General features: G+C 52.0%; 1 protein-coding gene and 2 long non-coding RNA genes across 4 annotated transcripts; 1 reads left to right on the top strand and 2 right to left on the bottom strand.

Moving 5' to 3' along the window:
• Window positions 1-3,233: 3,233 nt before the first annotated feature.
• Serpine1 (serpin family E member 1) lies at window positions 3,234-13,888 on the top strand. Its single transcript, XM_005080401.4, has 9 exons — window positions 3,234-3,398; window positions 4,406-4,677; window positions 6,256-6,489; window positions 8,094-8,288; window positions 9,003-9,201; window positions 10,933-11,033; window positions 11,127-11,213; window positions 11,981-12,064; window positions 12,287-13,888. The coding sequence occupies exons 2-9, from the start codon at window positions 4,407-4,409 to the stop codon at window positions 12,322-12,324; spliced, it is 1,209 nt and encodes a 402-aa protein (XP_005080458.1). The 5' UTR covers window positions 3,234-3,398; window position 4,406; the 3' UTR covers window positions 12,325-13,888.
• On the bottom strand, window positions 3,701-12,350 carry LOC121133899. 2 transcript variants are annotated; one of them, XR_005870911.1, is made up of 5 exons: window positions 12,263-12,350; window positions 8,726-8,812; window positions 6,248-6,549; window positions 5,298-6,028; window positions 3,701-5,104 (listed from the first exon to the last, which is right to left on the bottom strand). It is a non-coding gene; the product is annotated as an uncharacterized LOC121133899 (long non-coding RNA). The 2 variants fall into 2 exon arrangements; XR_005870910.1 differs by having other exon boundaries at window positions 5,911-6,028.
• A 5,921-nt stretch (window positions 13,889-19,809) lies between the features above and the next one.
• LOC121133898 lies at window positions 19,810-22,892 on the bottom strand. The gene is made up of 2 exons (XR_005870909.1): window positions 21,761-22,892; window positions 19,810-21,255 (listed from the first exon to the last, which is right to left on the bottom strand). It is a non-coding gene; the product is annotated as an uncharacterized LOC121133898 (long non-coding RNA).
• Between the last annotated feature and the right edge of the window lie 3,018 nt (window positions 22,893-25,910).

The following is a 25,910-nucleotide window of genomic DNA, read 5'->3' as shown; positions in this document are numbered from 1 at the left end:
GACACGTGTGTGATGCAGAGTACATGAGAGGCTGGAAGACAGCTTGTTCCTTCCATCATGTGGGCCCCAAGGACTGAACTCATGTAGCCAAACTTACTTCTACCCAGTGAGCCGCCTCACAGGCCCACTGGCTCAGTTGCTAAACCTACCCACCCGACACCCATGGGTCCCCTCTAGTTTAGAGGCTCCTTTAGGATTCTGACCATGGTGGTATGTCTGTCAACATCCCTCATCCCAGCACTTGGAACGCCAAGGCAGGAGGATTGTGAATTCAACGCCAGTCTGGGGATACATAGTAAGATCCTCTCTCTCTCTCTCTCTCTCTCTCTCTCTCTCTCTCTCTCTCTCTCTCTCTCTCTCACACACACACACACACACACACACACACACACACACACACACACGCACGCAGGCAGGCATGCCTATTATTCCAGTACCAGGGAGGCAGAGGCAGGGGGACTGCTGTGAGTTTGTGGCCAGTCTCGTACATACAGTAAGTTCCAGAGAACTAGGGCATAGATAACATGGATCTATCTCTAATGTCTTCCCCACCAAAGAAAAGAAGAGGAAGGGAAAAGAAGGGTCCAAAGCTTTCCATTTCCAAAGAAAAGGGGTGTTCCCCCCATCCTTCCCCACCCCCAGGAAGGATACAGAGCCATTATCCAGCTGCCCTGAGCCCTGGAACAGAGTATCAGACCTCCAAGTCAGGAGGAAACCGCTCGTACCCTGGCAGAGCCAGGCCCTGACACAGAAAAGCGTGGTCTCGGGGTGGGGACCTGGAAAACCCTGAGAATGGCAGTGAGAAGAGGGGGTACCTCAGTCTCCCAGCCAGAGCACCCAAGGAGGCCCACCTCCAGCGGCAATCCCACCCGCCCCTCTTCTGGAACCTTGGGGACACCCCTGGCCACCAAGGATGGCGGGCGTGGCATCTGGAGATGTGTCTACTGGCGAGAGATGAGGATGGGTCTGGGCTGTGTCTTCGTGTTCTGAAATGGCGGAGAACGTCTGCCTTTCCCGCCCAGCCAGGCAGCCTCACTCAGCGCTTCCAAGCCGCGAGGAGAAAAGGGAAGCAGAACAAAAACAAGCAGCCGCCGGGCTGGAGTGCCTCTCTGCGGCCTGTGAGCCCAAGTTTCCAACTGAGGTTTCCCTCCCCCACCTGACTCGGGAGGCAGGGTCGTGGTGAGAAGGCTCTGCAGGGCTGGTTGCCCTGGTATCTGTTTACTGCAAATCCAACACAAACATCCCTGCTTACCACCCACTTAAACTTCCTATGACTCGCCAGCCAGCTGTCGCCATGGATACTGCCAAGCGAACCCCCACCGCCTGTACAAAAGATGACAGCATGTGAACCCTGAGGCCCGGAGTGCCTTCTCCCCAACCCCCACCAGGGACCACCTTGGCTTTTTCTAGCTGTCCCCCCCCTCTCTCTCTCTCTCTCTCTCTCTCTCTCTCTCTCTCTCTCTCTCTCTCTCTCTCTCTCTCTCTCTCTCTCTCTCTCTCTCTCTCTCTCTCTCTCTCTCTCTCTCTCTCTCTCTCTCTCTCTCTCTCTCTCTCTCTCTCTCTCGTCACAGTGTCTAAGGCTACAAAGGGGGCTTGGGCCTGTCCAACCTCGGAAGACCGCAGCCTCGCCCTCTTGTGCGTCGTTAGCGTTCACTCGCTAAAGAGACTGTCAGGCTGGGGGTGAGGTTCTGTTTGCCTAACGAGCCCAAAGTCCCGGGTTCGAGCCCCAGTACCGCACAAACCCTGGTGTGGCGGGCAGGATCATCAGGATCTCCAGGCATCCTCAGCTATATAAAGAGTTTGAGGCCAACCTGGGCTGCATGAGCACGAGGCTGTCATAAACAAATAATCAAACAAATATAATAGTAGATAATAAAGGCTCCTCGGTCATTCCCTCCCCCCATCATGAGGGTTTAAGAACAAAAACCCCACCATAATCTATGCTTTGTTTCTTTCTATCCCTGGTCCTGCGGCTCTAGCTCGACAGTGTGTACACCCAGAGGAGAAGAAAACTCCAAAAACTACTCTCTGGGGTCTGGAGAGATGGCTCAGCCCTGAGGAGCACATAGCGTTCTTGCAGAGGGCCTAAGTGCCGCTCCCAACGCCCACAAGGAACAGTGAACAACTGTCTGTAACTCCCGCTCTGGGAGCCTGACACTCCCCGCCTGTCACACGCACACACGCGCATACACACGCGCGCGCGCACACACACACACGTAACCTAAATGTAACACCCAAACTGGATGCGGTGGAGCACACCTTCAGTGTCAGCTCGAGGGAGGCAGAAGCAGTCTGAGGGCTGTGAGTCGGGAGCCTGACAGAGCTCCAGAATAAATTCCAGCCCAGCCAGGGCTACACAATGAGACTCCATCTCCATAAATAAACAAACAAACGACACGAATAAAATCTTTAGGAAACACCGGCTCCTTTCCCCTCAGTCACCTCAGGGTGCTGCAAGGAGTGAACTTCCATGCTGCTCCCGGCCCCTGGATAAGGCTTTCTGTTGGAAACCCGTTTCCAGCCATGGCAAACCCCAGTCCAATCCAGCCACCAGCGCCCCACCCAGTACACCTCAAAACCCAGCCACACATGGCGACCGACAGTAAGACAGAGCCTGGGGCACCAGGAGAGTCCGGCCCCTGTGCAGAGTCAGCCCTGCTCCAGGGCAGGCCAGGCAGACCCACGGAGGGAGGAAGAAAGGACCTGAAGCTCCCCTTTGGGCTCAAGTCCAAGAGGAACCAGAACCCAGACAACCACAGGGCACATTTCATGCCCTCTGGCCACTGGGCAGAAACCCAAGGGAAGGCCAGGCCGACTTTCCTGGAGGTAGCCCAGGGTGCAATAGGGGCAGACAGCATTGGCAAGGCTCACAGCTTCTGGTGTTGGGTTTCTCCTAACTCGAGTCCTGTTACTGCGGGCTGAGAACCAAGGAACGGAGTCCCTAACACCAGGCATTGCTAAGCTCTGTGGTACCACCGTGGGTCGAGAGGACAGACCAGCCAAAGGCAAACTGGCCGGGAAGTTCCAATCAAGGCAAGCAGTTTGCTCAATTATCCCCATGCCCTCTCACACACGTACACACATGTCCCAGCAAATCCCTGGGAGGGAAGGAGGGAGAGGGGGAGGGGGAGGGCAGGCGGGCAGCCCAGACATTTCCAGAGTTAGAAAGTGGGTGGGGCTGGAACATGAGTTCATCTATTTCCTGCCCACATCTGGTATAAAGGGAGACTGCAGACCCGAGGCAGAGCACAGCTGGATCAGGCTGCTGCAGAGCCCGAGAGCACTGTGAACCGGGAAAGCCGAACACCCGCCTCCCGCAGGACACAGCCAACCACAGCTGAGCAGCAGCCAACAAGCAAGACGAAGAGCCAATCACAAGGCACCTTTGAAAACTCCAGGTATGAGAAAGGCTAGCTCGCCCTGTCACCTAAGGCTTAATTATGGAAGAGAACTTCTCTTCCCAGAAGTCTCTGTCCGTCACCCCCATTTTCCCTCGGTTTTCTTCCACCCTGTTCTGGAACTCTGCAGCCTTGAGTCTGCCCTGGCCCAACCGGGACCACACGTGGTCGAGAAAGATGGACAAACCCCACTTCTAAACCTGGATCCCAGAAGCAAAATATGCTGTCTCTCAGTCCTTCTCCAGCAAGCCTCTCCTTTCTCAAATTTAGCAAACAAACTTTACTTAAAAGAAAGACACACACACTTTAAAATTGCATTTATATGTGCATGCGTGTGTACATATTCATGTGTCACAGTGAGTGTGGAAATCAGAGGACAACTTTAAGGAGTCAGCTTGCTCTCTGCCATGTGGGTCCCAAGACTAGAACTCAGGTCGTCAGGCTTGATGGCAAGTGCCTTTACCCACTGGGCCGTCCTCCTGGCCCCAGAGAAGTTTTTCATACTGCTAACTTGATCGAAGCAGTGGTTGGGGAATTGTGATAAGAGAACAACAAAAAACTTGCAAACCAAAAGCTGTCATTGTCCAAAGGTCCCTCCGCCCCACGGAGGGGAAGAGAGACGCACAGGGTGTTCTTCTAAGATTTCCACAGGTAAAAATTGAGGGTGGTTTATGATAAAAATCAAGCAGGGTCTATGGGCAGTAATGCATGCCTGTGATCCCTGTACTTGGGAGAATTGAAACAGGAGGATCCTGTGTTCAAGACCAACCTGGGTAACATAACAAGACTCTGTCTGGAAAAAATTAAAAGAATTGGTTGGAGGCAGAAGGGATGAGCTCATCATCCAATTGCGTTATGGGATCTGAATGATTGTGAATTTACTGGACTGATCTCTTACAGGCTAAAGGCAAACCCAGGGAGCCTAGTCCTTGCCTGAGGCACCGTGTCCCCCTCCGGGCAGTCTTCCAGAAGCCTCTCCTTATCAGATTCCCTTCCATTTACCGTAGGATGAAGATGGCTTCAGCGCGAGTCTGCCTCACCCTGGGCCTGCTTCTGGTCTTTGGGAAAAGCTCGGCTTTACATCTTCAAGAGTCCCGCACAGCCCATCAGGCCACCGACTTCGGAGTAAAAGTGTTTAAGCATGTGGTCCAGGCCTCCAAGGACCGGAACGTGGTTTTCTCTCCCTATGGGGTGTCCTCGGTGCTGGCCATGCTGCAGCTGACCACGGCAGGGAAAACGCAGCAGCAGATCCAAGATGCTATGGGATTCAAAATCAGCGGTGAGAGCCGGGGGCAGGGTGGGAGGCGGAGAGAGTTAGGAGGTTCTCGAGGACTAGGGGCCAGAGCAAACAGAGGAGGCAGAGAAGGCCAGGCTGCAGCACGGCCAAGTCCAGTCACCTCTAGCTGCAGCCCAGGGACCACCATTCTCTCTCCAGCTTCTGGGTCAGAAGGACTTGACTTGTCCATGATGTACCCAACCAATAGATATAGAACATACAAACTGTGCTTGTATCCCCTTGGCACTGGGGATGCAGCTTGCTTAGCAGGTGCAAAGCCCTGGGTTCTATCCCCAGCACCAAATGAAACTGGAGACGGTGGGGTATAGCTGTAACCACATTCCTAGGGAACTGGAGGCAGGAGGATCAGGAGTTCAGGCTTGTACTTAACTATGTATTAAATTCAGCAACAGCTTGGATTGCATGAGACCTAAAAAAAAAAGAAACAAAAAAAACCTGTGACGTTAACTCCTGTAAACTCTGTTTTATAATCTATAAAATGAGGAACAATTGAAAAATGCCTACCACACAGGGCTGAGTAAATATGGAAAGGATTATGAGCATAAATCACTTGACAACACCATTATTGTACAAACAACCTAGCTAGGTATGGTGGTACATACCTGTAATCCCAGCCCTTGGGAGCCTGAGGGAGGAAGATGATGAATTGGGGCCAGCCTGGGCTACATAGCAAGCGCCACTCCAGGCTGGGATAGAGAGCAAGGCCCTGTCACAAAATCAAACAAAAGAGCAAGCCAAGCAGGGCGGCCATACCTGTAATCCCAGCACTAGTGAAGGGTAAGGGACAGGGGGGGAAGCAAACTAATGTTTACAATTTAAGAATTGAGGGGCTGGAGAGCTCAGTGACTGCTCTTCCAGAGGTCCTGAGTTCAATTCCCAGCACCCACATTGTGGTCCACAACCATCTGTAATGAGATCTGGTGCCCTCTTCTGGCCTGCACTCTAAATAATAAATAAATCTTTAGCTGAGACTCTTTGGGACAGGATGCACAAAAGGGTTAAAATATGAGAGCTGAGTATAGCAGTGTATGCCTCTAATCGCAGCACAGGGGAGGTAAAGGCAGGGGGATTTCTGTTAGCTCCCAAGACATCTAGGACTATATAGTGAGTGGCAAACCAGTTTATGCAGTCTGTGTTAAAGTGTGAAATCCTTCCCAGAGAGGAATGGGGAGAGGAGAGAAGAAAGAGAGAGGGAGACAGCATGGGGGCACACACCTTTAGTCCCAGGACTCAGGAGGTAGAGGCGGGCAGTTCTCTGTGAGTTCAAAGTCAGCCTGAACTAAACAGTAGTGTCCAGCCACCCTGATGTGCCCGGTGAGACCTGTTCAAAAAACTGAACAAGAAAAAAAAGAGAGAGAGAGAGAGAAAGAAAGAGGAGGGAGGGTGGTGAGAAAAAGAAAAAAAGTTACAGTTTGGAGCGACTGCCCTCCACTGACCCCTGGAGGAATGGAAAAACCTCATCCACCTGGACAGGGGTAAGGCCCTCCTTGGGAACCCTGGTCCAGACGAGAGCCCTTGGCTTAGCATGAGCCTAATGGGCCCTGTCCTGTACCTCTGCAGAGAAGACCACAGCTCCTGCCCTCCGTCAGCTGTCCAAGGAGCTCATGGGGCCGTGGAACCAGAACGAGATTAGCACCGCCGACGCCATCTTCGTCCAGAGAGACCTGGAGCTGGTCCAGGGCTTCATGCCCCACTTCTTCAAGCTCTTCCGGACCACAGTGAAGCAGGTGGACTTCTCGGAGGTGGAGAGAGCCAGATTCATCATCAATGACTGGGTGGAGAGGCACACCAGAGGTAAGGGGTGGGGGACGGAATTCAGTGTCCATTCACCCATCTTCAGCTCTCCCTTCAGCTCTGTCTTTGTGGATAGAAGGCAAATGCCTCAAGAACCAGAGTATGATAGCTAACGTTTGCCCTTTACCCTTCTTCCTGTGGTGCTGAGGATGGGAGCCAGGGCCTCATGCATGCTGGGTAATCACTCTGCCACTGAGTCACACCCCAGCCCCTCACTGAGGGATTCTAGGCAGGGGCTCTACCACTGAGCCACACCCCAGCCCCTCACTGGGGGATTCTAGGCAGGGGCTCTACCACTGAGCTGTAACCCAAAACTGTGTTTGTCTTGGTTATGCTTTTTCATACACCACTCAGAGCTCGGGACAATGGCTCATCCTGTAGGAAGATCATTGAGTTTGGGGTTAGCCTAAACTACATAGCAAGATCTTGTGGGGGGAAAAAACCTACTAGAGAGAAGAACCAATTCCAGAGAGGTGTAGAGCAGTATACCTGAATTCCTACCTACTCCACGACCCCCTCAAAAAAAAAAAGAATCCACCAGGACAAGCAAGTTGGCTCCACGGGTAAAGACTCTTGTTGTGCAGCCTGGTGACCTGAGTTTGATTCCTGGAAGCCACAGGAATGTGGAAGGAATGAACCAGCTCTGCATGCGTTGCCCTCTGACCTCCACTTGGCATGCATGTGCACACACCTCATAGTCCCCCCTACAATAATAATACTTTTTTAAAAAATGGACAAAAGCAAAAGCCAGCATGAAAGCGGTGCCTATTACAGGCGCGTGCACAGGCCTCCGAGAGCACAGCCTGTTACAGGCGCGTGCACAGGCCTCCGAGAGCACAGCCTGTTGCAGGCGCGTGCACAGGCCTCCGAGAGCACAGCCTGTTACAGGCGCGCGCACAGGCCTCCCTCCGAGAGCACAGCCTGTTACAGGCGCGCGCACAGGCCTCCCTCCGAGAGCACAGCCTGTTACAGGCGCGCGCACAGGCCTCCCTCCGAGAGAGCACAGCCTGTTGCAGGCGCGCGCACAGGCCTCCCTCCGAGAGCACAGCCTGTTACAGGCGCGTGCACAGGCTTCCGAGAGCACAGCCTGTTGCAGGCGCGCGCACAGGCCTCCGAGAGCACAGCCTGTTACAGGCGCGTGCACAGGCCTCCCTCCGAGAGCACAGCCTGTTGCAGGCGCGCGCACAGCTTCGGGGCTACAGGGAGAAGTGTAACCAGAGGAGGGTTTAGTTCTGATGCGGAGCTGGATCCCAGAGCCAAGAAAAATGGGGTGAAGCCAGGGGTGTGACTCACTCCTATCATCCCAGCTCTCGGGAAGCTGAGGCAGGAGGATTACCATGAATTCAAGGCCAGCTTAGGCTTCTGAGTGAATTCTGTACTAGGCTGTACCATTAAAAGGGGGGGGGGGAGGAAGACAGATGGGAGGGAAGGAAAGGAATGGGGGTTGGAGAATATTGAGCTGGACGCTATCCGGAGATTCACAGCAAATTGATCCATTTAACCCCCGGCTCTTTGTATCCCTCACTTGAGGACAGGGAGCAGAAGGAGAGCGTCTGCCATGCTTAGAAGCCACCTTCCTTCCTGACCACCTCGCTCTCCCTTAGGTATGATCAGTGACTTGCTTGCCAAAGGGGCTGTGGACCAGCTGACACGCCTCATTCTGGTGAACGCCCTCTACTTCAACGGCCAGTGGAAGACCCCCTTCTCAGAGTCCAGCACCCACCAGCGCCTCTTCCACAAGTCTGATGGCAGCACTGTCTCTGTGCCCATGATGGCTCAGACCAACAAGTTCAACTACAGTGAGTCCAGTGTCCACAGTCCCCACACCTCACAGCTGCAGACCCCGGGGGCAGCATTCAGCGTCGCACTGGGGGGCCGGAGGGTGGCGGAGGTGGACACACCCGAGTTATCACAGTGACTTCCCAAGCAGGAGATACTGAGATAATTCGGGAAGAGGGGAAAATATCAGTTTCTTTCACGCCAGATGAATCGGAAATGGAGATAGGCTCCCTGACCCACATCTGCCCGGCTGTTAAGCCCATCTCTCCTCTTCAGAGGTTTCTAGTGTGGTTACCTGGGGCCAACAAGCCCAGTGAGCAGGAAAGCTGTATGCAAGTCGACATTTAGAGGATGAGAATGGGGGAGATTAGTGGCTGGGGTCAGACAGAAAATCATTAAGGCCAAGAGGGAGAAAATAGATATGAAGGGTGGGATATCGCTTTGGGAGAATGCTCACCCAGTCTCAGTGAGTCCTGGCTTGCACGCTCAGCTCATCAGCCAGGTGTGCTGAAGAGTAAGTCCAGGGCCATCCTTGGCTATATAGCTAGATAAAAAGAAAGAAAAAGGAAAGGGAAACATTCGGATGGATGCAGAGTGGGTAAAGGACTCCCAAAATTAGAATAGAGAGCTTGGCCTCCTACAAGGAGAGGAGACAAGAGAAGCCAGAGGAAGGCTAGGAAGGAATCCATGTGAGCTGGAGCCTTTTCCAAGACGCCATCTTGGTATCTCCCCAGCTGAATTCACCACTCCCGATGGCCACTACTACGACATCCTGGAACTGCCCTACCATGGGGAGACCCTCAGCATGCTCATCGCTGCGCCCTTCGATAAGAAAGTGCCTCTCTCCGCCCTCACCAACATCTTGGATGCTGAACTCATCAAACAATGGAAAGGGAACATGACCAGACTGCCCCGACTCCTTGTCCTGCCTAAGTAAGCCATCCCTCCTTCCAACACCCTAACCCCAACATCCGCCATCTCTCCTAAAGCCACTGTCTCCATGTGGAATTTCCCAGATGGCTAATATCCACAGGGAACAGACTTGGGTGGGAGGCTGATGGGAAATCTTCTAGCCTGGCTTTGATTCTGGTGGAGCGTAGTGCCACAAGCCTGCAGCCCCAGTGCTTCAGAGATTGAGACAGGAGAGTGAGTTCAAGACCAGCCTTGGCTATGGAGGCTGAAGATGTAGCTTAGTTTGTAGAGTGCTCAACTACCACGCATGAAACCCCAGGTTTGAATCCAATACCACAGAGACCAGACACAGAGGCACAAATCTGTAATCCTAACACTTGAAAGGCTAGCACGGAGGATAAGGCCAACCTGTGCTATATCAGTAAGACCCTGTCTCATAAGGGGGGAGGGTGCAGGGAAGGGCTAGAGACATAACTCAGTTGGCAGGATGCTTACCTCACATGCATGCAGCCCTGGATTGGATCCCTAGCACTGGTAGAGCCAGGCATGGGGGGGTGCACACCTACAATCCCAGCACAAGGATGAGGGTTAGGGGGCTGGAAAGAGGAGGCTCAGGAGTTCAAGGCCATCCTCATTCTGTTCCTGGATTCTATGAGACCATATCAAAAAAAACAAAAAACAAAAACAAAACAGCCAAAACAGAAGCTAGAGGAGTATGAGAGGCTTCTCAATCATTCTATGCCCATCTGTAAATGTCTCCCGTTTCCCCTCCTCATCCAATAATGATTGATTCCAAGATCAGGCAGGCAGAGGAGAAGCCACAGCTTCTGACACTGCCCCCCCCAAAAAAAACAGTTTCTTTTCCTTTTTCCTTACTCCTTCTGCAGAATCAGAAGGGATGGAGAGAGCTTGTCTGGGTAATTCCAGAATTACAGGGGTGCTCCCAGCCCAGGCTTCCCCTAAACTCCCAGATGCTCCATTGCCAGGCTTGGAGAAAGGGGGGTGATTAAGTTACTTTAGCTACTGAACTTGGACTGCCTTTCTTTCTCATCAAGATGGAGACAATGAGTCATGCCTAGGTGGGAAGCAGAAGGGGGGCCTCCAAAGTCTCACTGTGTGAGCTGTTCAAAATCAGCCCGAGACCACAGTTACCTGCAGCACCCTCGCAGGAGAATGTGAACCTGCTCCTCTCCTGCAGTCAAACGGAAGACAATTATGTTCAAACTGCTGTCTTATTTGGGGAAAGCCATTAGTCACGCATCTGAGGGGGTGGAAAGACTGAACAATGTTCATTAATATTAGAAGTTTCTGGCAAGGAGGAAAAAAAGGCCAGACCCCCAATACCTAGCCCGATGAGATTCCAAAGACTTCTAATCCCACCCTGGGGAGGTGAGGTAGGAGGGTCAAAAGTTCAAGGTCAGGGCTGGGGAGCAGCTGAGTTGGGGGAATGCTTGCCCAACTGTTTGAAGCCCTGGCTTCAAACCCCAGCGCTACATAAACCACCTGCAAATCCTAGCACCCAGGAAGTAGAAGCAGGGAAACCATGAGTTCAAGATCATCTCTGGCTACATAATGAGTTTGGGCCAGCCTGGGCTACATGAGATCCTGTGTCAAGGCAAACAAAAACCAGACCTCTTCTTCCTGCTCCTGGCAGTGTCTACCCTGTCCCACTGTCCTAGAGGAGGCCTGGTAGGTCCTGGGAGACGCCGCATTTGAGGGCCACACTAACGCTGTCCCCACTCCCGTCCACAGGTTCTCTCTGGAGACCGAAGTGGACCTCAGAGGGCCTCTGCAGAAACTGGGCATGACGGACATGTTCAGCATAGCCCAGGCCGACTTCACAAGTCTTTCTGGTGAGCTATGATCCCTCGGGTCAGGGTCCGCCCACCCCGGGGGATAGAGTGGCGACTAATCCGAGCTGTGTGCGCCTCCCCCCTCCATTGCAGACCAAGAGCAGCTCTCTGTAGCTCAGGCCCTGCAAAAAGTCAAGATCGAGGTGAACGAGAGCGGCACAGTGGCGTCTTCCTCCACAGGTGAGCGTGGCTCTGCCAGTGTCACCCCACCTAGGACAGCAATCGCCCTACAGGAAGTGTAGAGCAAACCCAGCCACCACCCTTCCCCAGACCTCAGGTGCTGCCATCGTGCAAAGTGAGCAGAAAGAATTTGCTTAGCAGCAAGCCCCGTACATGCTTGTGACCAAATCCTACAGCAAACTGGGGCCCAGAGGAAGTCTTGAAACTTTTAAGGGCAATAATCAGAGAACAAAGAAACAACCTGAAGCCAGGTAGTGCTGCATGCTTTGGGAGGCTGAGGCAGAGGGATGAAAGAAGCAAGACCCTGTCCTGAAAAACCAAGGATAGTAGAGCCCCTGCCTAGAATCCCCCAGTGAGGGGCTGGGGTGTGGCTCAGTGGTAGAGCACCTGCCTAGAATCCCCCAGTGAGGGGCTGGGGTGTGGCTCAGTGGTAGAGTCCCTGCCTAGAATCCCCCAGTGAGGGGCTGGGGGTGTGGCTCAGTGGTAGAGCCCCTGCCTAGAATCCCCCAGTGAGGGGCTGGGGTGTGGCTCAGTGGTAGATCACCTGCCTAGAATCCCCCAGTGAGGGGCTGGGGTGTGGCTCAGTCATAGCACTCTTTCCCTAGCATGCCCAAGGAGCTGGGTTTCATACCTACTGCTAGTTTCTTTTAAATCACCTGAAAATCATCTCCCAGGGCTGCTACCAGATAGACTGGTGCCATTGGATCTCTTGGGATCACACCAGTGACAACATCCCCAGCCCTGACACATTGTCCCTTGTCTTTCAGCCATTCTAGTCTCAGCCCGCATGGCCCCTCAGGAGGTGGTTATGGACCGACCCTTCCTCTTTGTGGTTCGGCACAATCCGACAGGTGAGCAGAACCCCATCGCATGCTCCTCTCCTCCCACTAGTTCTTAAAATCGTTGTTTACCTGCCCACCACGTAGATGTCCCCGAGCCTTTAGGGACGCAGCAAAGATTCTGGAACTCAGTCCCACCCCATTCCAGCGCCCTGTCACAGCCCGGCCAGTGCCCCCAGTCCTAACCTGGCCACCTCTGTAGATCCTGACCTGTTGTGACTCTTGTGTCCACAGAGACAATCCTCTTCATGGGCCAGCTGATGGAGCCTTGACAGCGAGGAGAGAGGCCTTCACTCGGGACAAAACTGGAGAAACTCTGAAGAAAAGACTTGTTTCAAGCACTCTTTCTGGAGGAGAAGGCATTTCCCTTACTCCCACAGTGGCAAATCTTCCAACCAGCCTCCCAGACCTCGGACTCTCGAAGGGCAGAGTCTCACTCCCGCACTGGCGTTAGACTCCCCTGTCTAACCCAGACTGTAGCGCTCACAGAGCCATCGTCCGCTCCCACCAATGCCCCACGGGGCGGGGCCACCAGGCCCTCACTCAGCATACCTGGGCAAAAGTCACTCGTGTTCCAGTCACACCGCGGCCACCTCTTGCACCTTCCGCCGTCGCTGGGGCGGGTGCCACGGGCTAAAGGAAGAAACGCTGCCTTATCTCAGGCTGCACCGTGGGACGACCACCTTGCCCAGCTCCCAAGGGCGGCAGGCGACAGACCAAGTGTTTGCCCAGTATGGAGCCGGCTCCCAGCTCCTCTTGTGCCCTCCCGCCCGACACATGCGCATGCACAGGCTATTTCAGAGTGTAGGTGACTTGTTTACATAGCTTTTTTCAACCCACAAACTTTTTTTCTTTTGGGAACAGTGAAAGGTCAGATGTGTGTGTGTGCGCCTGGCTCTTCATCCTCCGTTGCCCCACTGGGGTGCAGGGGAGACGCCAGGGGTGTGTTTGAATATTTATCACATCCTTCTTCTTGTATGCTTGTTGCAGAAAAAAAAATACCGTTAAGGAAAACGCATTTTATTTAAGCCGTGGCACACGGTGTCCCGTTTGGGGTCTATATCCCTGTATCTCAGGGGTACCGCACTCCACGCGCCTGCCCCTCCGGGTGGCCCCAGTGACGGGGGCTCACACTGCCGCCTAGCGGCAGCCTAACACACCCTTACCCCAATGCTCCCCCTCTCCGGTTCCCCCTCCCGCGCCCTTCCCCTCCCGTGGCTTTTTTCCTTAGGGACCTTGCCAAGGTGATGCTTGGCAGCCCACGTTAAAGGAAGAAGAAGAAGAAAAACATTGGGTGGGAGAGAGAGGTTTGAGGGAGGGCAAAGTGGTTTCAAATTTTTCCAATGCATTCAGGAGCAGAATGGCACTAGGGGCTGTGTGACCTAACAGGACAGAACTTTCTCCAATTACTGGGTGACTCAGAGCCGCACTGGTGAGTCACTTCAATGTGTCATTTCCGGCTGCTGTATGTGAGCAGTGGACACGTGGGGGGGGGGAATGGAAGAGACAGCCAGCTCCCAGTCAACCACCTTAGTTAGATAATCATTTTGAAAGTCTCCAATTTACTGAAAAATTGCGCAAGAGGTAGCGTGAATGTAATCTCATAGCAGGCCACTCTGCAGCATTACGTCTCCACCGGAAGAAGAAAACAAAACTCATTCTCTCTCTTCCTCTCCCCCTCTCCTCTTCCTATTCATTATGCACTGGACAGCCACATGCCATGTACCCACAGAGGCCCCAGATGTGGGGTCGAATGTTCTTGAATTTTGTTGGTAACATGCTTTTTTTTTTCCACTTTTGGTATATAAACAATAAAAACAATATGCAATATGCAAACCAAATGGCTTGCTTTTTGCCTTCCCTGTCTTACTCAGCACACGGAGTCAAGGCCGTACTGGTGAAACGGCTCAGTGGGTAAAACACTTGCCCCACAAGACTGATGGCCTGAGTTCAAAGCCTGGATCCCACGAGATCTGCCCTCTGACCTCTGCACAGACAGGGCACAGCACCCACACTCACCCACACAGATGATGAGAAAGACCTGAGTTCAATTCCCAGGACCCTCAGGGAGGAAGGACTCACTCTTACAAGTTGTCCTCTGGTTTCAACACATGCATGTTGAACACACACTTGTGTGTTCACACACACACACACACACACACAAATAAATGTAAGTAAAAACAATCCATTCCTGATCACAAGCCTGTAGTCTAGCACATGGGAGGCAGAGGCAGGAAGATCTCCAGTTCTAAGCTAGCTCAGCCTCAGGTATAAACTGGAATCAAAACAACAAAAAAAACCATAGCAGACCCCCAGAGTAGGGACTTTGGTGAACCGCACACCACACAGGTATAAGACCATGGGACAATCCTTGAGAAAGTCACCGCAGCCGTGTGTCCTACCTCAAGGACAAGTTGTGCAGGGTTCGATTCTCCCCCAGGAGCCATCTTTAAAGCGGGGGAAGGGATGCAGCTTGGTCCACACATGCCCAGCATGCACAGAGCTCTAGGTTTGCTCCTTGGCACTTCATCAAACCAGGCATGGTGACACAAACCTCTAATTCCAGTGCTTGGGGGTGGAGCAGGGGGATTTCAGAAATATATGATCATCTTAGGCCATGTAGTGAATTTGTAGCCAACCTGGGCTATGTGAGACCTTGTCTCCAGAAAAACAGAAGTTGAAAAAAAGAAGAGAGACAGAGGGGCGTGGGGAGAAGGAAAAGTAAGCTGGGTTTGGTGGCGCACAACTTTAATCCCAGCACTTGAGAAGCAGATGGCAGGCAGAACTCTGTGAGTTCGAAACCAGCCTGGTCTATGCAAATTCCAGGCTGGCCAGGGTTATGGAAAGTCATGGACCCTGGCAAGAATGGAGGGGGATTAATTGAAAGAAAGAAGGGAGGGAGGGAGGGAGGGAGGGAGGGCGGAAGAGTCAGTGGGGCGTGCCTGTAACCCCAGCACTTGTTGAAGGTTCAGAGTTGGATATCACAATGGGCTTTACAGTGAGACTGTCTCTCAAAAGCAGAAGAGCCAGGCTTGGTGGCGCAGGCCTATGAGCCCAGCATTTGGGAGGTAGAGGTAGGAAGATCAAGAGTTCAGAGTCATTCTCTGCTACATAGTGAGTTCAGGATCAGCCTGGGATGTGTGAAAACAAGGAGAAGGAGGAGGAGGAGGAGGAGGGGGGAGGAGGAGGGGAAGGGGGAGGAGGAAGGGGAGGAGGAGGAGGGGAAGAAAAGGGGTGGGGAGAAAGAGGAAGAGAGGTCGAGACAGAGATCCAGATCCAGCAAACCCTTCCCACCCACACCCAAAGGTCTAATCGCTATCATCTCTGAACTCTTGAATGGATTCCTCTGTCATTCTTTCCATCACGGACCCCCCACTCCCACCCCTTTCTACCCCGTTCCACCCTGCTCTCCACTTCCAGCCCCGGATCAGGTTGTACTTCCTTCTGGGATGGTCCTGTAAAGCCAGCCAGTGGGATAACCTTCAATGTGAGCCCAATCAGGTTTAGCTTTCCAGGCTATAACAATGCTTGAACTCACGTGCCCAGCCCCATTTAGACATCAAGTTCCCAGGAACCAAGACTCTTCTGTCACATTGTACACTCTCCATGGCCACTTGTATTTAATTAATTAACTAACTATTGGTTTTTTTCAAGACAGGGTTTCTCCGTGTAATAGTCCTGACTGTCCTGGAACTCACTCTGTAGACCAGGCTGGCCTGGAACTCACAGAGATCCGCCTGCCTCTGCCTCCCGAGTGCTGGAATTAAAGGAGTGCGCCACCACCACCTAGCTCCATAGCCACTTTTAAAGACCTTCCTAGAAACTTCCTCTCTCTCTCTGACTCCAGTTTAGGGCTTGAGGGCTTATTTATTTCTGGTGTGCGCGTGTGCAGGGCTGGGATTCCAAGTCAGAGCTTCCAGCATTCCAGGCAAGAGTCCTCTAGGCTGGGTAGAATTGGTCAGTGAGGGGCTGGGGACTTGGCTCCGTGGTAGGGTACGGACATGACATGTGTCCCTAGCACACAACAGGAAAATGACAACATTGAAAGGACAAAGGGAAAAAGCATCAAAACCCCTGGATTAGCTTAGCCTAGAGAGTCAAACAAGGCAGTTTCACACTGAGAGCGCCACCCAAAGTTGAGCTGAGGGCAGGCAGGAAGACTCTGAGTAGAGGCGTTCGCTGCCAAGCATGGGTGTGAGTTCCACTCCCAGGACTGACATGGTGGAGAGGAAACATGTATCATCTTCTGACCTCCATATGTACATAACTGTGCTCACGAACACACACACACACACACACACACATACACACACACGCACATACACACACATACACACATACACACACATACACATACACACACACATACACACACACATACACACACACGCACATATACACACATACACACACATACACACACACATACACATATACACACATACACATACACACACATACACATACACACATACACACACACAAATGTAAAAGAAGGAAGAAAACACCGTCATCTGACACTAGTTTCCATCCCCCTGCCTCCCTTTGGCTCACTGGTGGGTAGCTAGGGTCGGGAAGACAAATGTCTAGGAATTCAAGGACACTGGGACCCAGATACAATCTCTTTATCGCTCGGGCTGAAGGCTGGATAGTGACCCATTTATAATAAGAGATTTTCTTTTAAAAACTTAGAAGGAACTCTACACAAAAGAAAGAAAGGAAGAAAGGAAGGAAGGAAGAAAGAAAAAAGCAGGACTCGTGAGTCCTAATTCTCCGATACACAGCTCAAAAATGGCCTCCCCTGCTGAGAAGGCTCGAGAGAAAAAGGATTCTTCAAAGGTCCCCTCACGGCAGAGGAGTCCAGCGAGGCGCTGCCCCACTTAACGGGCTCTGGGTTATTCTCAGCTATGGTCGAGATAAAGACCGTGAGGGACCTCAGCGAGCAGCGGCAGCCTCGCAGCGTGCGGCGGCCCACCCTCCTTGGCTTCTGCGTGGCCTCCTTTCCTTGGCCTCCCAAACTTTTTCTTCTTTTCTCTGTTTCTTTAGAGATGAAAAGCTAACAAGGTCTGTCCGCAGCCACCCCTCCCAGTCTTATTATTTTTTTATGACTCTCACGCAGTGGGGTTGTTTATGGGACAGGCAGTGGACACGAATGTGGAAACCCTCCACATAAAAATATCCTATAAAGATCACACCTGTCACGGAGACAAGACCCGTTTCCAAACTTTTTCTTTTCTTCTTTCATTATTCTTCCTTCCTTCCCTCCCTCCTTCCTTCCTTCCCTCCCTCCCCCCTTCCTTCCTTCTCTCCCTCCTTCCTTCCTTTTTTAAATGGGATACCATTAAATGGCCGAGGCTATACTGGAATCCACAATCCCCCTGCCTCACACTTCTGAGTGCTGGGATTGTGTGACACCATGCCAATCTACTCATTATGGGATTTTGGCTGTGCCTGTTTTGAGACAGGGTCCCACTATGTAGCCCAGGCTAGCCCCGAGCTCATAGAAATCCATCTGCTTCTGCCTTACGAGTGCTAGAGTTGAAGGACTCACTAATCATTGGAAGGTTTGTTTTGTTTTAAGACGGGGTATTAATATGTAGCCCAGGCTAGCCTGGAACTTGCCATCATCCTGAGAGCTGGAACAACAGTTATGAAGATCAGACCCAGCTCAGTTAAATCTTTTTTAAGTATTATTTGTATATTTATTTGTTTTGTCTGCGTACCACATCCGTGCAGTGCCTGAGGAGGCAGAAGAGGACTTTGGGTTCCCTGAAACTGGAATTATTAGTTACAGGTGGTTATTAGCTGCTGTGTGGGTACTAGGAATTGAGCTAAGGTCCTCAGAAAAGCAGTCAGTGCTTTTAGCTGCTGAGCCACCTCTCCAGACCCTAAACCATTTTTTCCAGTGGTCCATCAAGTAAGATCCTTTGTAGTAACAGTGGCAAACATGTTTGCAGAGATGCTTTGGAGGCTGTCCTGAAACTTGCTCTGTAGACCAGGCTGGCCTTGAACTCACAAAGATCCGCCTGCCTCTGCCTCCCGAGTGCTGGGACTAAAGGCGTGCGCCACCACCGCCCAGCTGAGAGCCTACTCTTGCAAGCTGCCCTCTGCCCTCCACACACAGGGCATATGCATGCCCACAAATAAATAAATAAATGCAAAAAAACTTTTTAAAGAAGTCTGTATTGACTTAAAGAAAAACAGAAATTGAGAAACTGGATGGTTCTAATAACAATAGTATTTTTGAGATAGTGTCTTGTTATATTGCCCAGGATGGCTTCGATCGCCTGGGCTTAAGCAACCCTCTTGCCTCAGCTTGCTAAGTAGTTGGGACTATAGATGGCAACTAGTGTACCCTAATTCCTACTAATATTGTCATAATTACCTAACAGCACCACAGAGTACAACATCTGTACTTCTGTCGCTACGTGTCTTGACTCTCTGTGGCATTTATGAAGGAGAGAAAGTCTCTCCAGACACCGAAAGTGCTTAGAAGTGCCCGTGTGATAGCTCAGTGAGCTGGCTCAGTGGGTGGAAACGCTTGCCGCCAGGCCTGAGGAGCCAAGTTCAACGTCTGGGTCCCACACAATAGAAGGGGGGAACTGATTCCTGGAAGCTGTCCTCTGATCTCCACATACATGACATGGTATGTGCACTGCCCCCACCACCGCAATCAGCCAACCAGTCAATCAACCATTTTGTTGTTGTTACAGTGTGTGTGTGTGTGTGTGTGTGTGTGTGTGTGTGTGTGTGTGTGTGTGTATTTTAAGAGCTTATATACAGCCAGGCAAACCATTTTGGTCTCATGTTCCAGTCTCCAGCACCTAAATTCGCATATGTCACTCTGTAGCCTAAACAGAATCTTCCTTGGTGAAGCGAATGTGTCATCGCTGCACTCCGCCCCCGCCCCTCCCCCACCAGTCGTCACACTGACTCCAGCGGAATGCTCTTTTCTGGGTGGAAACAGCTGTGTCTTCAAACAAAATCTTGCCCAGATTTTGGCCTCTGTGGTTTCACTTAGAAGACAAACAAGGGGCTGGGGTGTAGTTCAGCTGGAAGAGTGCTTGCCCAGTACGTACAAAGCAGGCATAGCGGCACAGGCCTGCGATCCCAGCACTCCTGTAACGGAGGCAGGAGGATCAGAAGCTGCAGGCCATCCTTGGCTCCATGGCAAGTTTGAGACCAAGTTCCCCCCCCCCAAAAAAAAACAAAAACCAGTATTAGTGGTCCATTGAGACAGCTCAGTGGGCAAAGGCACTCGTCACCAAGTCTGACGACATGAGTTCAAGCCCAGCCAGGACCCAGGACCCATATGGGATGGGAAGAACCAACTTGAGCAGGGTCCTCTGATCTCCACATGTGTACCACTGCGCGCGCGCGCGCGCTCACACACACACACACACACACACACACACACACAGGCACATGCACGCACACGGGTCTTGTTTTATCGTTCTGTCTTTTAGGGTTGTTTTGTTTTAGGAGACTAGGCCTCACTTCTTAGGCCAGGATAGCCTTGAACTTGTCATTCGCCTGCCTCAGTCTCTCAAATGAGGGGATGGCAGGTGTGTACCATCACTCCCAGCTAGGACTCAGCAATTCATATAGAGTAGAGGGTCTTGACGGCCGTGGCCCTGGAGGCTGACACGGGCAGGAGCACAGTGCCGGCGTCTATTCAGCGGGGGTCTGCTGTGGCTTCCAGCTGGGGGGGCGGTGGAGAGGAAGGGCAAATGGATGCATGCAGAGGAGAGAAAACGGGGAGGGTGGATTCCATTTATAACAATGCACTTCCAATGACTAATCCGGCTCAAAGGAGCGAGAAAGTCATCATCATTCCCCTAATGGCTGCGTTACTTACTTTTGTGTTGCTGTGATAAAAGACCTGACAAGTCAGCCCCAAGCTCAGGCTGTGGCCACAATAGACTGGAGGGGCACAGGCCATCACGGTGGGGAGGGGCACAGGCCATCATCACGGTGGGGAGGGGTACAGGCCATCACGGTGGGGAGGGGTACAGGCCATCACGGTGGGGAGGGGCACAGGCCATCACGGTGGGGAGGGGTACAGGCCATCATCACGGTGGGGAGGGGCACAGGCCATCATCACGGTGGGGAGGGGTACAGGGCCATCACGGTGGGGAGGGGCACAGGCCATCACGGTGGGGAGGGGTACAGGGCCATCATCACAGTGGGGAGGGGCACAGGCCATCACGGTGGGGAGGGGTACAGGCCATCATCACGGTGGGGAGGGGTACAGGACATCATCACGGTGGGGAGGGGCACAGGCCATCACGGTGGGGAGGGGCACAGGCCATCACGGTGGGGAGGGGCACAGGCCATCACGGTGGGGAGGGGCACAGGCCATCACGGTGGGGAGCGGCACAGGCCATCACGGTGGGGAGCGGATGTCAACAGAAGGGTGAGGCGGCTCACATGGCATCTGAAGTCAGGAAGCAGAGAGAGAAGGATGCTGTGCTCGGCTTCCGGCTTCCGGTCTATTCAGTCTGGAGTCCCGGTGGGTGAGATGACGTCACCGGCATCCGGGTGCGCCTTCCTGTCTCAGTTAAACTCTGAAAATGCCTCCCAGTCACACACAAAGGTTCGTGTCCTGGCTGACAATGGAGACTAGCCATCATAGATGGTTCCCGCGGGTTGCGGTCCAGCACCCCGGGGAGACACGGTGGAATGGCTCCCCCCAAGGTGGTGGGAGCATGACGCAGCGGCTCCTCTCATGGTGAGACACCAGGAGCCTGAAAGCTGGAGGGGACCAGGGGCGGGTGTCGCCCCTGAAGACCTGGAGGTGTACTCCTGTCAGCCCCGCTGCTCTGGTCAAATACGCCGCCGACAGAGGCATTTGTAAGGCAGGGTTGACTTTTTAGCTCATAGTTCAAGTCCACCGCGATGAGGACGGCTAGGCAGCTGGAGCAGGAAGCAGCTGGTCACGTGACACCCACAACCAGGAAGAGTGAGGAACGCTAGCGCTTACCTCCTGTCTACTTACAGGGTCCAGGACCCCAGCTAGGGAATGGTGCCGCCCACAGTGGAAGGGTCTCTCCACTCCATTTCATCACCAGTTGAAGATAATTCTCCCCATGCTTGACCTGGAGGCACTCTCGACTGTGTCCAGCTGTCAATCAGCACTAACCACCACACCACACTTCCTCACAGGCTCCACAGCTTGGGGACAGAGTGCTTAAAACACAACCCTGTAGGAGACATTTCAGCTTCAAACCACAGCTACCCCCAACCACCTCTTTTTTTTTCTATGAGTATTTTGTCTGCCTGTCTGTCTGTATGTGTACCACAGGTATGTCTGCTTTCTGTTGATTTCAGAAAAGAGCATCAAATCCCCTGGAACTGGAGTTACAGAAGGTTGTGAGGCACCATGCAGTGTTAGGAATCAAACCGGGGTCCTCTGCAGGCACAACAAGTTCTTAACCACTGAGCCATCCATCTCTCCAGCCCTGACCCTAATCTCCCATCTTAAAGGCCCTGCTTCCCAATGCTGTCACATTGGGAAAGTAAGGCAGGAATTTTAGGGTACCCACTCTTAATCTATACCAAAACTCCTCTATGTGGGTCGCAAATGGAGGTAGTCAAAAAACACTGTTCTGAGAGCTCAGCCTACTGACAAGTACTTGCTGGGCAAATGGGAGGACTTGATTCCGGTCCCCACAGACCGTGTGTAAAGCTGGGTGCAGCAGTGTTTACCTGTAATCCCTGTGCTGGAGAGGCAGACACAGGCAGGTCCCCGGGAGTTCGCTGGCCGGCCTAGACAGCGGGTGAGTTCCAGGTTCAGTGAGACCCTCCCTGTCTCAAAGCTGAGGTGGAGAATCAGACAGGTACTCGCCAGCAAGCCTGGGGATCCAGGTTCAATCCCTGAGGCCCACGTGATGGAAGGAGAGAACCCTCTAACCTCCACATGTGAAAAGCACGAACACGCATGCATGTGAGCGGGCATGTCCACACACAAAATGTAATAAAAAATTAATAAACAAGGCGGAGATCAGGGGAGGAAGACACCCATGTTTGTCCTCCACATGCATGTGTGCACATGGACACGCAGACAGCTCACACGCACCCACCCGTGTAAACATGCACACAGACCACACATGCACACTTACATGTGTGTACACACACACATATACACAGACAAGCACCCCCTTCTGGGTGATGGGAGGAAAGGAAAAGGCATGTGACAGCATCCCACAGGGGCCTGCAGCCCAGCTGAATCAATGAGGCTGACTCATATACAGTCAGTGGAGAACGCGCGGTGAGGAAATTTACCAGGCAGCTCTCTGTGACATGGAGAGAAAACAGCACTGACTAACTGAAGCACAGCAGGGAAACAGGACGCTTAGAGAATTTCCAGGACATGTGAAGTACACCTGTGCCTCCCTGCCCGACCCATGTCCTTGCTGAACTCGGGACGCTGTCACCAGCACCACCACACACCCTCTGACTCTTTGAGAGTCTAACCTAGCTTGCGCTGATTGCCTCACTGGCTTTTAGACCAAAGTCCAGGCAGGAAGCACAGAGCTGGGCGGAAAGGGTCGTGCTGGGCAGGGTGTGGTGGCAGGTACCTGGAATCCCAGTATCAAGACTAAGATTTCAAGATCCAGCCTGACTATGTAGCCACTTGGAAGACAGCCTTGGGATGGCTTTTTACCAACAAAACCATCTTTTCTCAAACGGCAAATGATGCCATCGGAGGGCTGGGGATGTGCCCTGTGGTGGAGTGCTTGCCTAGCATGCATGAAGGCCCCGAGCTCCATCTCTAGCACCGCATAAACCAGATGAGGTGGTGGCGTACACCTCTAATACCAGGACTCGGGAGGCAGAGGCAGGCAGATCTCTGAGTTCAAGGCCAGCCTCATTTAAAGATTGAGTTCCAGGACAGCCAGGGCTACAAAGAGAAACCTCGTCTAGAAACAACAACAACAACCAAAACCAATGTGGTGGCTCATACAAATAACCCCAGCACTGGGGAAGTAGGGGCAGGAGGGTCAGGAGTTCAAGGTCAGGCTTGGCTACATAACAAGTTTGAGATAAGCCTGGGCTACATGAGACCCTGCTTCGAAAAAATGAAAAATCCCATCATCAGAGGCTCCTGACTGCTGCTGCTCTGGTTGGGATAGTGGTACCCTGCTATGCTGTCTTTTGTAGTCTCCATCTATACAAAAGGAGTCGTAGGTGCTCCTCCGTCTCCTCTTTGAGTCACCTTGTAGATCATTTATCAACTTGGGCTGACTAGCTCATCATAGTCATCTCTGATTGTCTCTCTCCAGTTCCCCCTTGTGCCCGGATACCCCTAACCCGCCTCCTCCATCATCTTCTAGGCCGCCATCAATGCTTTCCAATTATCCCACATATTACCATATGACTAACACTTTTAACTGCTGAGTTGTCTCACAGCTTCTTACCACGATTTCCCTTAGGTAGTTCACCAACTCCAGCTCCATAATTACTCCCAGCTGCTCACTGCATCAAACCCTAACCTCCCCAGGCACCAGCAGTAAGGAACTTCTCTGTAGTCTCAACTTTCATTATTCACAAACAATTAAGAAACCCAGCCCATCACCTTTCTGTCATTCTACATAAGCAAAACGCTTGCTTGTTTGCTTGTTTTTAAGCTTTAGTGTGTGTTTCTGTGTCTGTGCGAGAGTGTGTGCGTGTATGCGCAGGTGCCCAAGGATGTAAAAAGTGCGTGGTGGATCCCAGGAGCTGTGGTTACCGGCAGGGTTGTGAGCTGCCCTACGTGGGTGCTGGGAATCAAACTCAGGTCCTCTGGAAGTGCAGCAAATGCTCTCTGGCCCTGGTTTCTTCTTGTTGTTTGCTTTGTTTTCTGGTTGTTTGTTTTGTTTTGGATACAAAATCGCACATAGCCCAAGCTGATCTTGAATTCACTATGTAGCTGTTAAATACCTTGAATTCCTGAACCTCCTGCCCCTACCTCCCAAGTTCTGGGATTACAAGTGTGTTCCACCACAGACAGCTGGGGAGAAAACCCAGAGTTTCAATCATATTAACCAAGCAATGTACTGAGCCACCGGCCTGGTGCAGCAGGGAACAGTCAGTAGGGCTGTCAGCAGGGAACAGTCAGTAGGGCTGTCAGCAGGGAACAGTCAGTAGGGCTGTCAGCAGGGAACAGTCAGTAGGGCTGTCAGCAGGGAACAGTCAGTAGGGCTGTCAGCCCACCTCCTTATCTGTTTCAGCATCTTGCTGCTCTCTCCCATTTGGGAAGTACGAAGTTGAGACAGGCAACCACGCAGGGACAATGCCCATCCCCCACCCCCACCCCAGCAAGCCGTGTCTGCAAAACTCATCTCCCCGACAGTTCTCTGGTGAATTGCCTCTTTTCTGCAGTTACGCAGGCTGCATGCGATGAGGAGTTCTAGAAATTCTCAGATTTCCAGGGAGTGTAGGGGCTCCCATCTCTGAAGTTTCCAAACTTAGCAGGCTGCTGGCTAGCTCTCTGACTCTCTTTTCTTTTTCATGTTTATTTGTGTGTGTGTGTGTGTGAGAGACAGACAGACAGACAGACAGACAGACAGAGACAGACCACGCACCGCACTTGCCGTAATACAAGTGGAGTTCAGGGAACAACTCATGGGAACTACATGTGAGAACTGTGTGTGGTCATACCTCTACTACATGTGAGAACTGTGTGTGGTCATACCTCTACTACATGTGAGAACTGTGTGTGGTCATACCTCTACTACAGAGAGGGGAGAGCAGGGCGCCACCAACGCCCGGCCCAACCCTTCATTTTTTTAAAAAATCTATTTATTTATTTTGTGTGTGTGTGTTCCTGCATGAGTTTATGTGTAGCGTGTGCATACATGGTGCCCAAAGAGGTCAGAGGGCGTCGGATCCTGTAGAGCTGGAGTTACAAGTGGGTTGTGAGCTGCCCAGTGGGGGTGCTGACAACGGAATCTGGATCTTCTGAAATAGCAGTAAGCACTCTTAACCACTGAGCCAGCTCTCCAGCCCAACTCATTATTTTTGGGAGGAATGGGGGAGGCACTGGAGAGATGGCTCTGCAGTTAAGAGCACCGACCACTCTTCCAGAAGACCCAGGTTCAATTCCCGGCATCCACAAGTGTCTGTAACTCCAAGATCTGACACCCTAGTACAGACATACATGCAGGCAAAACACCAATGCAAATAAAATAAAAATAACTTAATTAAAACTAAAGAGACAGTGAGCTAAATGGCTCACCTACAACTAGGCAGTAAGAGATAAAGTTAGTAAGAGTTAAAGACAAGATTCCATGCCACGGGTTTTGGGTTACCTTCCAACCAATCCAGGATATTACATCCACACCAAAGAACAAGGAATAATGACAACACCTAAGACTCTACTAGCAATTTCTTCAAGAGAAAACAAAAATAATAGCATTTGTATGGCCCAGGATCAAGAAACAAAGCTGTCACTGGGTGGGGGTGAGGCTGGGTTGGCGTGGAGCATGGCCCACACCTTTAATCCCAGCACTCGGGAGGCAGAGGCAGGTGGATCTCTGTGAGTTCAAGACCAGCCTGGTCTACAGAACGAGTTCCAGGCCAGCCAGAGCTACATAATGAGATTCTGTCTAAAACTTACAATAAAATGAATGATAACAATAAAAGACAGGGCTGGAGAGAAGGCTTTGCTATTGAGAGATCCGAGTTCAGTTCCCAGCACCCACATCAGGAAACTCACTGCTGTCTCTGACCCAGCTCCAGGGGATCCCAGAGTCTCTTCTGGCCTCTAAGGGTACCCAGACTCATTTGAGTATACCCACATACATACATACATAGACACACACATGTGCGCACATACACACACACAATTTAAAATAAAAACAAGCCGGGCGTTGGT

Source organism: Mesocricetus auratus, unplaced genomic scaffold (genome assembly GCF_017639785.1).
Source record: "Mesocricetus auratus isolate SY011 unplaced genomic scaffold, BCM_Maur_2.0 Super-Scaffold_100025, whole genome shotgun sequence".
NCBI classification, from domain to species: domain Eukaryota; kingdom Metazoa; phylum Chordata; class Mammalia; order Rodentia; family Cricetidae; genus Mesocricetus; species Mesocricetus auratus.
The sequence above is the reverse complement of the archived record's forward strand: the minus strand, read 5'-3'. Positions and strand labels throughout refer to the sequence as shown.